At 46.2% G+C, this 12,302-nt stretch overlaps 1 protein-coding gene across 1 annotated transcript in view; it reads left to right on the top strand.

Annotated features, from left to right (window-relative positions):
* Positions 1-11,852, top strand: part of LOC102446034 (heparan sulfate glucosamine 3-O-sulfotransferase 3A1) — a 94,729-nt gene extending 82,877 nt beyond the window's left edge. The window contains exon 2 of the mRNA XM_075903519.2: positions 3,067-11,852. Within this exon, the coding sequence (XP_075759634.2) occupies positions 3,067-3,685 (619 nt within the window). The 3' untranslated portion in view covers positions 3,686-11,852. The remainder of the gene's footprint in view (positions 1-3,066) is intronic.
* Positions 11,853-12,302: the final 450 nt, after the last annotated feature.

Here is a 12,302-nt window from a genome sequence, read left to right as displayed (position 1 = left end):
CTTTGTAGCTAGACAGCGCCCAGCACAGTCAGGTGGGTCTGATCGCACTGAGGCACTTTTGTGATGCACTATAACTAGCTTAGACTTCCTGCAAGCTTGCTTAGATGCCTTCGTATTTACTCAGAACCATTTCTCATCACACCTCTGCAATGATCCCGTTCCTCGGAGTGGGGACACCCTAACTCCTGCCCCTAGTGACTACAAGGTCGGGGATTAAGCCCCAGGAAACCTGGGCCCAGCCTTGTTGGGGTTTCGAGGGCTCTGCTACTCAGGAGAGTGGAGGGGGAGCCCTCAGGATCAGGGGAGCTGTGGGGTAAAGGAAGTGGGAGCGGGGACTCAGATCCTTTCGCTGGTCCATTTCACCGGGGTGTATAGAAGCCAGGAAAGTTCCCCACAATAGCGGGACCATTCCCCCGCTTACATCTAGATGAAATCACTGTGCTGTCTCCTGAACAACCTCAAAAGATAGCAAAAGACTGTCCAGGCCCTTTAAAATTCCTCATACCCTACAGGAAGAGAGTGCCTTTGTTACAGGGACTCCCTGATATTTGACAGAACTCAAGCAGAAGGCAGGAAATCCCAATGTGGGCAAGGAGGAATTAAAAGGACAGGACTCTAGTAACGTATACATTACATTGGTTCTCAGTGTGCAGTAGCAAGCAAAGGCTTGGCGGGGCGGGTTGAAAATTCCCTCTTATGTTTTCAAACCATCTCCTCCCGAGTCAGAGCCTGCTCCAGCCTTTGCTCCACATGCCGATGAGTGTGAAAATCAGTTCTTGTGAGACAGGCCCCTCAGGTACTGCCTCATCTCAGGGGTTGTTCTTACACTTGGGCTAGCTAACTGAGGTTAAAAGACAAGGCAACTCAGCTACACTTGAACCACTTTAATCTGGCAGTCCTGGGCAATGGGGTGAGGCATATTAGAGATTTTGCCAGGCCAGGGTGGATGCTATGAGGTCTGTGCACCTAACTGGTACCCTGCTCCCAGGGGCCCACTTTGCTTCGCACCCCCCCTTCCCCTTCTATGAGAGCAGCGGGGAAAAGCCACACGGGAAACACGTCACTGCCTTGCTGTTCCGCAGCTCGGGGGAGTGGGCACAGCAGCACACAGCGCCGCTTCCTCCTCCATATTATGGATGTTCCCAGACTAGGCACACCCAGAGCCCGAGTGTATTAACTCAGGTTAGCAACTCGAGTTCAATCCATGCTCCTGAATATGTTGTGTCTTCACTGCTGTGTTAATCCACATTAAGAATTTACCTTTTTCTGCAGTGAGGACATGCTCTCTGTGTAACTAGAGATATAAGCGTGATCCCCTTAGGAGGGTCTGGCTTGTACGATACTAGAAGACGTTATCACAGGTGACCCTGGGTGCACTGGGCCACTGTAGCCTCTTCAGAAAAAAGCTAGAAGCCAAATAAAGAATCCAATAAGTCCTGCTGCATGTACATGGGCAGTATCATAACTAACCCTGTGTGGATCCACTCACCCTGTCATTGCTGTTGCTCAGTTTTCAGTCTGGTTTCTTCATTGACAGTGTGTTTGTGGGAATTAGCTTAACCCATTCCAAAGCAGATTAATCTGAGAGGCTGTGTCTAAACTGGCAAGTTTTTCTGCAAAATCATGTGATTTTTGCGGAAAAACTTGCCAGCTGTCTACACTGGCCGCTTGAATTTCCTCAAGAACACTGACGATCTCATGTAAGATTGTCAGTGTTCTTGCAGAAATACTGTGCTGCTCCTGTTTGGGCAAAAGCCCTCTTGCGCAAGAGGGCCAGTGTAAACAGCACAGTACTGTTTTCCGCAAAAAAGCCCCGATCGTGAAAATGGCGATCGGGGCTTTTTTGCAGAAAACTGCATCGATTGGCCACGGATGCTTTTCCACAAAAAGTGCTTTTGCGGAAAAGCGTCCTGCCAATCTAGACACGATTTTTCCAAAAATGCTTTTAACGGAAAACTTCTTTTAACGAAAATCATGCCAGTGTAGACATAGCCAGAGTGTGTCCCCGTGGGGAGTTAGAACTGAATAGTTACTCCAGGCTCTTTCTCCATGTAGACACGCCCCAAGAACCTGACCCAGTTCCCGTCAAAGTCCTTCGTAGTAGTTCTGTCGACTTGGGATTTGGGGGTCGGGGAGGGCTCCAAACTAGAAACAAGTCGAGTCATGAGTGCCTCACGGGAGTTGTAGTTCAGGTGGCTTGGGCCTCAGGTGTTGGCTCATCAGGAGTTATTACTCTTGCATTGACTTCCATTAGTGTGGTGTTGCGTTGTTGTCTGTTACGTTTCCACCTTGATAGTCTCTCCACCCTAGCACCCTGAGTAGCTTCATGCTCCCTGTAGTATTGTCTCAGCCATCATAACACTCCATACTAAATGGCTAGGGAGAGGCAATCCGTATGCCCTGCCCAATGCATTTCAATTATTGACCCAACTCGGAGGTCCCATGGAACTGTTTAATGGATAGATCCAGTGCAGTCAATGGGGCTGCTCATTTGCTTAAGGCAGTGTTTCTCAAATGGTGTTCTGCGGAGCCCTGGGATTCTGCAAAGTGAAAATAAGAGTTCTGCAAGAAAATTCCATTCCAATAACATTTTATGATTTTAAAAAAAATTAAGAATTTATGAATTTTATTTTAAAAAAAATGTCATTTGTGTTTGCCATGATGTCCCTGTGTAATGCCAGCTTAGCCAGAGTGGGGATGATGATGTCACTATTCAGCGCTGTGCGCGCAGTCAATCAGCTCTGCGATTGCCTGTTCTAGACCATGTATAAGACTGTTATTAGGTGTTGTGCAAGATTCTTTTGAGTTTAAAAGGGTTCCGTGGCCCAATAAAATTGGAAAACACTGGCTTAAGGCACCAGACTGAATTAGGGCATCATAGTCCTTCCCCTTCACCCAACATGCAGGAGGAGGTGGCGCTAACCTCTGTTACCAGGAAAAAGGCAATGACTCCCTGCCACGTTGTCATCCTTCGAGCCATGCGGTGCCCTGGACTCACGTGTGCCATCCCCAGTAATATTTGCATTAATATCTCACTCTCTCTGTCTCTCTGTCTCTCCCTGCTAGGGACCTGATGCCCAGAACCCTTGATGGGCAGATCACCATGGAGAAAACCCCCAGCTACTTTGTCACCAAGGAAGCGCCTGCGCGCATCTCCGCCATGTCGAAGGGCACCAGGCTCATCGTGGTGGTGCGGGACCCCGTGACCCGAGCCATCTCCGATTACACGCAGACTCTCTCGAAGAAGCCCGATATCCCCACCTTTGAGAGCCTGACCTTCAAAAACAGGACTACAGGCCTGATCGACACCTCCTGGAGCGCCATCCAGATAGGCATCTACGCCAAGCACCTGGAGAACTGGCTCCTCTACTTCCCCATTGGCCAGATCCTCTTTGTCAGCGGGGAGAGACTGATCAGCGACCCTGCCGGGGAGCTGGGCAGGGTCCAGGACTTTCTGGGCCTCAAGAGGATCATCACGGACAAACACTTCTACTTCAACAAAACCAAGGGCTTCCCCTGCCTGAAGAAGGCCGAGGGCAGCAGCAAACCCCACTGCCTGGGGAAAACAAAAGGCCGGACCCACCCCAACATCGACCAGGAGGTGGTGCAGAGACTGCGGGAGTTCTACCGGCCTTTCAACATGAAGTTCTACCAGATGACTGGGCACGACTTTGGCTGGGACTGAGGCTGAAAAAAATAATTATTTAAGAAAAGAAAAATATAATATAATATAATATATATACATATATAAATATATTTTTACATATCAATAGAGAAGGAAATAGAAAAATGTGAGAGTTGTGCTGAAAACACTATTCATTCTGTTTGTTGCTTTTGACACAATGTCTCTGCTTGGTTTGATTTCATTTCCCTGTTAGCTGCGGGTTGGTGCCTGTTCCCCTGGACGAGGCAAAAAGGCTGTGGGCCAACGCTTGGTGCTGTTGAATTCAACAGGGTGCTGGTCATTTACGTCAGTGGTTTCAGGATTTGACATTGTTTCTTTAGAAAAGAAGCACCATTTTTAATGTGCCTAAGTAATGTAGGCGTCTAAATGCCATTTTCAAATAAGACAGGCATATAGATGAGCCCAACTCTCATTAAGTCAATAGAGGTTAGATTTCTAAGGCCCAAAACCCTTTTAAAATGTGGACATTGCCGTATTTAGCCGTGCAGTGCCTAACTGATTTAGACACTTAAGTCTTATCAAAAGGGATTTTGGTTCTTAAAAGTCAAAATCCCATTACCAGTCATTAAGCTTGAGATCCCTAAATGCCTAAATCACCTTTCAAAATGTGGTCTAGGCCCCTAAATCAGCTAGGTAATGCAACAAGTGAGCACTGTAATACATAAATACCTTTATATATCTGGCCCTTTGTGACATAGGGCCAGATTTTTTAAATTTATTTAGGTGCCTAACTCCTATGGGAGGTGCCCAAATGCCTTTCAAATGTGTCTCTTAGTCACTTTTGAAAATGGAATTTATGGTCTCGAATTACTTTTGAAAATCACAGGCCTGGTCAGGACATAGTTTTTCCTGTGGAAAATTTTGATCAAAAATGTTTTTTCTCTTGTCGTATCAATTTGTCATGGAAAATGTTGTGGGGTTTGGTTCAAAAAGCGGAAAGGCAATTTTCCAGTTACTGGTGAAAAGGGGGTGGATATAATATAAAGTTGAATGAATTTGGGGTTTGGTTGCAGAACGTTGAAGAAGGGAGGAAATAGATTTTGACAAAAACTGATCTTTTGACATGAAAATGCGATTGGTGTTTAAAGGCCATTTTCTAGCCAACCAGCTCTCATGCCGCTTTTCCCATCTCCTCCCCCTTTCAAAACTCCTGTGTCACAAAGTCAACATGCCCCCCGTTGGACGTTGTCCACAGGCTTTGAGGCTGCGGCCTCCGTGGGAAATCGTGGTGAGGGACATCCCATGTCCTGGATAGTCTTAATATGGCATAATAGGGTAAGAGCTGGCGTTTGGGGAGGAAAGGGAATCCCGTGTTCACAAGAGCGTGATGGGCCTCTAACGACTGCACTGCTAAGTCTGACCCAGTCTGGCCGTTCCTGTGTTCGGATGATGGCTCTGTTGTGGCGTGTATCCAGTGAGTTGGTGGGAACAATCCATTAACTAGGCAGGTGCCCAGATCACATAACTCGGCCCTTTTGTCAGCAGCCTCGTTAGATTATTATTACTGTAATCAAGTAGCACCTGGAAGCCCCTGTCACGGATCAGGAGCCCGTTGTGCTAGGCCCTGTACATTCCTGTTGCAGTTTGTCCTGGCAGTGCTTATGTACATCAGGGATCAGGACTGCATTAACAGAGCCAAAACACGGTCCCTGCCACGAAGACCACAGCATCCAAGACAAAGGAAGGAGACAGCCAGGGCAGCCCTGGGTAACATAGAGACAGTCCTGGTCAGCGTGACAAGCAGATCCCAGCACACCAGCTGCCTAAACGTTGTCAAGATTGTTTGTGGGCTTTTTAGGCATCTCTGCCCAGGAGCGTTAAGGAGGGAATTGAAGGAGGATAATGACTTGACCCCCAGAGAGGTCACGGTGCTGTGTGTAAAATTACCCACTAGCCGTACAGCTGGTCCCTCCAATTCCTGCCTACCTGTTCTGAAGTCAAAGGAAACAGTCCGGGGCTGCCAATGCCCCATCTGCCACCAACAGCTCATCGGGTAAAAAGGAAGACGTTAGAGACAGTCCTTGCACCTGCTCCTGGCTCTCCTCAGCCCACCGTAGAACCCATGTCCCAGCTTTTCTCTGAGCCAGATTAAGAGAAAATCTGAACAGCTCCAAGAGACCTTTCCCCCTCACTTCGGCAGAAGCAAGCCCAGGTGGGTTCACAAACCAGAGGCGCTTCCCAATCTAATTAAAATCACTACATTAACATCAGCAAGGCTTTTGGCTCCATGACTTTCTCCCGCCTGTTGCCCCCCTAAAGTCTTACCTGAGCTCAGGTTTCCTTCTTCCACATACAATAACAGCTGGCCCACAAGCAAACAGGAGGGAGCTAAAAAACTGTCAAGTCATTTTCTCTGCAGTCCACCCAGCATAAGAGTCACAGGCCCCCGGCACCGTCCGCCAACAGGGTCACTTCCTGTCTCCGCTCTTGTTTCAGAATGTTCTGGCTTTAATTGGCAGGACCCAGTGGCACAGAATTTCTGGGTAAATGAATTATAACCGTCTTAATCAAACAAACAAAAAGTAGGGATCAGATCGGTCAAATGCAGCCCAGCCCAAAGCAATGCCGCCGCGCCTGCATGAGCACACACTGGCTCCCTTTATGTCTTAGTTCTCACTGCCATCTGGCAAAGTGCTGGGGTCATGGCAACTACAGGGCTCACCTGTTCCGATCCTGGCCAGCTGTGGTCACAACAGCCCCAGGGTTACTGCCATAGACAGACTCTCTCCAAAGCTCAACCGGGCGATTTCTTTTGGATCAGCAGAAAAGCTAATTTAATTAGTTAATTTTTTCTCCTTGTTCTACTTCCCTATCAACCTCCTCTATGCTTCCATTTTCTTCCCCAAAGTCCCAGAATCAATCCGAGCAGATTGGCAGCTGGTTTAACAAAAATCAATGACATTGTGTGTCTCCTTTCCTCCTGAAGTTTGATATTTTACTGGACTATTTTAATGAAATTTCAGACTGAAATGCTGTATCTAGCGCGGTACTTTGAATGATCGTGCTCAGCTAGTCGGAGTGATATGAGAACCAGCCAAGTGGCCCTTCTTTATGTGTTTTGCTGTCATCACCTCACCTGACAACGTAATCTGTGTGAAGCACTCGCTTTGTTTCATTCAAGCCACTGGTTTGGCACAGCTATCTTTTGAACAGCAATCTCGGGTGACCACACCATCTTACACCGCAAGTTCCAAGGCACAACCGTTGCTGGGCAAAGATAGCGCAGTTGTTAATTTTAACAGCAAGGCAGGGGCTGGTTCTTTGCAGGGTTGAGGATGGATGCATTTCGAAGTTCACCAAAGGCTAAAGTCATTAGGGTGACTTGATTCTGGTACCCAGAGCATGTTTCAGTTTGTGAATCAAATCCTGGCCCTAGTCAGGCATTTAAACTGTGATCAAAAGCCACCGCACTCAGTGAAAGGTTCCTATATATTTCAGTGAAGCGCAGATCAGAAACCTAGTTGAAAAAAATGGTGCCGCAGGATTACTCGTTGATTTTAAAATGACAAACTAACATGGCTACCACTCTAAGACTAGTTGAAAAGCAAAGTCTCAGCAAGTTTTGTCCAAACCACTAGTGGACGTTTTCAAGCTGTCTCTTTTGGTTTTGGCCATACCCCGTCCATTCAGATGAAGGGGACCCAAGTATCTGAATATCTCACTCCCCATACCTAGCACTTTGAAAAGGCACTTTTGAGGTCTGGTGACAATTCCCCTGCTTTTAAGGGAGAGCTACAGTATTTATGGTCCTTTCACATTTCCAACACACACAGGACACATTGAAGGGAAATGAAAGCCCTCTCTGTGAAATGTGGCCTATTAGATTGTGTTTCCAGACAGCTCTGACTCATGTAAGAAGCTCACTCGTATATTTATATTACATAATGCTTTCCCCACCCCCAAAGCTGCATTACTGTGCAACAGGGAGTCAATTGAACTTTGAACTTCCTGGCAGTGGAATATATACTCATTTAAAAACATTTATAAGGGCTGAACATTTTATTCACTACTGGCGATTCCAATGGCTATAAGTTCCTGAGGCATCCTGGCCAAGATGTGGAAGGCGCGCTAGAGGTGATTTGTAAGGCCTGGTCTACACAATGACCTTAGTCCGAAATTAGCCCCCTCCCCACGCCAGGTTGAATTTGTAAGCGAAGCATCTGTACTACCAAGCCTGTTATTCCGGAATAAGGGGCGGCGGAATTGGAAAGCTGTAGTCCTGCTTTTCACGGGGAGTGATGTTATTCCTGAACATGTAAGTCTGAAATAACATTAGTGTGGATGCTCTGGTGCCGCTAATTTGAATTGATTGGCCTCCGGGAAGCGTCCCTCAGCTCTCCTGAGTGCTTCCTGAGGCTCTGAGTCTGAGGTAGCGCATCCACATTAACAGCGCCTGCCTCAAATTAAATGTGACCCTTCCCTATAGTGAGGACACAGAACTTTGAATTTGTAAAATTAGGTGCCCAGAAGTTGAACTTCATAAATTCGAACTATCCCTTTTTTTAAGAGGAATAAGGGATCTTTCGGAAAAGGCGTTATTTTCCGAAAGATCCCCGTCTAGACTGGCGCTTTTTTCCAGCAAAGCTCCGAGCCGGAAAAAAGCGGCAGCCATGTTTATGTAAATGAAGCGGGGGGGATTTAAATCCCCGCTTAATTTGCAATTGCGATGTGTCTAATTTGCATCCCTTTTACGGAAAAGGGATGCAGTCTAGACACAGCCCTAGTGTAGACATGAACTAAGGGATTTGTGAGTTAAGCTCCCATTTGCTGTCTTAGTCTTCCTGGGTGGGATTTTGAGACGCACCTAAGTCACACAGGAAGACAAGTTGCCTTGAAAGCCAATAGGATTTGTGCTCCTAAATCACTGAGTTAGCTCTGAAATCTCATACTCATTTATGTTTTTTCAGCTCTGGTTAGCAATGGCTGAGGCTACATCTGCACTGCTAGGAAGGTGTGACCCTGGCTAGCTTGAGGACCAACAGCAATGAAGCCGTGCCCACACAAACTAGCTGTCCATGTAACTACCTGGGTTCTGGCGGGTTGTACAGGCCATGCCCTGTTATTGCAGCTTCCCTGCTTTGGGCGCGCATTCTAGAGAGGAAAGTGAGTACAGGTTCTGCTGCGCATTCTGCATTCAGATCCGCTGATGGCCGTGTTGTGATGCAGCTTTGGTGTGGAGGCACGCTGAGCACCTGTCGTTTGTTCCTTTGACCCACTTTCCAGACCATGGACGTGCGATGCTCCTGAATCACTTTGTTGCTTTGGAAAACTCCACTGGTTGACTAAAGCCTGCCATTTTCCTAATCGCTTCAGGAACGTTAGGCCTGCAAATTGTGCTGAAATCCACCACAATCTAAGTCTCAGCTCCTGAAAGATATTTAAGTGAATTCAGCGGCGAGGAATCCTATTCAGTTATAGACTAACTGAAGTGTAGGAGCATAAGCTTTCGTGGGCAAAGACCCACTTCGTCTGATGCATGTAGTGGAAATTTCCAGAGGCAGGAATAAATATGCAGGCCAGGATATAAGTGAATTCAGTGAGAGTTAAGCTTTAAAATAACTTTGAGGATCTGGGAGCAACGTACAGGTTGAAACTCTCTTAACCGGGACTCTCTGGTCTGGCAATGTCTGTGGTCTGGAAAGATCACGGATATTCCAGGATCAGAGAGTCCCGATGGAGAGAGAGCGCCTGGGAGCCCTGCAGCTTGGTAGGGCAGCAGGAGCCCAACTCATGGCAGCAGGGCAGTGGGAGCCCAGTGCACAGAGTAATTGGAGCTGCCTGGCACAGCAGCAGGATCCTGGGCACTAGTTAGAGCCCTGTGCCAGACCAGGGAGGTCCAACCAGACCTGTGCCGGACCAGGGAGGTCCAACCGGACCTGTGCCGGACCAGGGAGGTCCAATTGGACCTGTGCCAGACCAGGGAGGTCCAACTAGACCTGTGCCAGACCAGGGAGGTCCAACCTGTACACAAAGCGCTTCCAGGCTCCTGACAGGCTCTGAGGTGTGCGTATATTGTGACTAATAGCCATGCGCTGGGGTAAAATGAGTGAGATGTTGGACCCAAGCCAGGTGAGAGTTATGGACATGAGAACACGATTGGCTCCCCCATTATTTTAAATAAATGACAGCCTTGTGATCAGATTTGTGCACATGGAGTTCCCTTCAACTGCCGTCGTGCGACACACGGGGAGGGGGCGCTCACTGCTCCGAATCAGAGCCCAGCTTTGGGTGTCACGGTACCAAAACACCCAGCGCATCTTTCCATCGACTGCTGCAGGATTGGGATTGGACTCAGAAGCCCCCATTCAGCATTTAAGCATGTGCTTAAGTCCAGCCCGATTCTGCAGAGCATGTAGGCCCAGTGACTCAGGCACTTAGGCACCTAACTCCCGTGGATTTCAAAGAGAATGAGGCATGAAAATACCTTTCAGAAGGTGGGCACTGAGCACATGCTGAATTCAAGCACATGTGTAAATGCTTTGCTGAATCAGGCATCTTGCTACTGAACTGGGATCTCGCTGCTTGGGTGTGACAGGTTAGACCAACAGATCTTACGTTGCAGGGAGCTTGCGACCTTTCCACTGATGTGCTGAGAGGATTTTTGTTGTTGTGTCCTAGAAAAAAAGCTGCTGTAACAACATTCGTCTAGAGGGCTAATTCTGTGCCAGGGGGTATATAATAACCTCACAAGGAATAGTCTTATCCAAATATTTTAAACACTAGATATGAACCCAAACACCAATATGTCATGGGATTCCAAGGAAATGAGGCTCCTGTATTTTAATGCAACTGATATGTCAGCAGGGGACAGATATAACCGTAAGTTATATTTCAGGCAATGACGTGCTTGGTATATGGAAATGTATATCCTGAATTTAAGTTATTTATTTTAAATAACTCTGATAGCCAACCTCTTCTTTTGCACCCTTCATACGTTAGCATTTATTAGGTTAGTTCTCCAGGGGAGGAGACATGTCCGTGTATTTTTAAACATAGAAAAAAAAATCTCTTGTTTGTACATAATGTTTTCTGATTTGCCTTTGCTTTGTGATTTTTCTCATTTTCTCCCTTTGGTTCTATTTCTGTATGGACCAGATTAATCTTTATTTAATTTAAGACTGAAGAAGCACACATTTAATAAAGTTTACGGGTATTGAAAAGCTATGCTGTCTTTTTGTTGATGGTTGTGAGTGGGAAGGTATATGATCTATGCTAAAATGCAAAATTATTCATTTGTATGTGTTTTCGTCATTTAAAAGTAATGAGGAGAATGTACATTCAGAAGTATAAAATGGTTTGAAACAAAGGGGAATTTTTCTCTCCTACTGGTGTAAATTTGTTGTGCCTCTTATATCAAATATGCTTTTCTGTGGCCCACGTTATCTGTTGGCCAGATTTTAAAGGTGTGTAGGCCCTGACAAATGCAGCGAGATACCTACTGGGGTTTTGAAGTGTCTGGATGCTTCAGTCCCACGAGGTAGAGCAGCATGATTAACAAATTGGTCAAACTGGTGGCAAAAGACAACATGAAATGCTGAGCACAATCACCCAAAATGCTTTGGGCCGCCTAAGATACAATATTTTGTGATTTTGAGAGGGGTTTTTTAATGGGGGAGGCGGTTTAAACAAAAAGTTTTGTTTCAGAAATGCTGCAACAAACTGTCTAGGTGTCTTTGCTGGATTGATAGCTCTTTTACAACTGAAACAATTCACCAAAACCGACCCAAATGCACAAATTGTTTCAGTTCACCCAAATGAAAAATTGCTTGTTAGGCAACTAAGTACCTTTGAAAAATCTGGCCATGAATGCCTCACACTTCTTAAGCAATCGGTCTACCTCACACGTCTTTGATTTAGGGAAGTCCGCCAAATGACAAACTACAGCGTGGAGGTCAGGGTCCAGTGGGTGTAAATCAGTGCAGCTCCTCTGAAGACACAAAGGGATGAGCTCTGGCCTTCTGAAGTCTACTTCAGTGGAGCCAGGGTTTCACACATGGCATAAGAAGTTGAACATACACCACTTTAGGTCTATTAAGCGAAACCCAAGGTGGAAACTTTTCACCAAGAAACATATGCGGCAGCACAGCCATGATGTATCAGGTTCTCTGTGTGGTCAAGTAAAGTGATATTCTGTTTACTTTTTTTTAGATGTATAAACAGATTAAGTCCCAGGAAAAATATTCTCCCAAACTTCATAATAGTTTATTAAACCACAGAAGTTTAATATAATCTTTTGGCTTTAACAGAAAAATGTTCCATTGATTTCCTAAGCTGCTTTGATTTCATTTTCGTTTAATTATTGTTATCCGGAGTTAACAATGTGGGTTCTGCACTCCACCCAAATAAGACTCCCCAGATTGTAAGTGGGGAATTTAGTTTAAATAAAGAAATAATTGTGCTGTGTTCGGAAGGCTCACATGCCACAGGGCAAGCACAATATAAAGAAATAGTTGTGCTTAGACTTGAAATAATAATCTGCCTACCCATAGCTCACTTCATTTGCTTTATTACCCAAGATATTTGTATGCGAACAGGCTTGGCTTCCTGAGTTTTCAATGGGTGTGACATTGCAAATGCGAGACACGGCTACTGCATGATTAGCACAGTTCCAGAACTC

The sequence above is a fragment of the Pelodiscus sinensis genome, chromosome 20 (genome assembly GCF_052426305.1).
Source record: "Pelodiscus sinensis isolate ZL-2025 chromosome 20, ASM5242630v1, whole genome shotgun sequence".
Classification (NCBI taxonomy): Eukaryota; Metazoa; Chordata; order Testudines; family Trionychidae; genus Pelodiscus; species Pelodiscus sinensis.
This window is presented reverse-complemented; position numbering and strand designations above follow the sequence as displayed.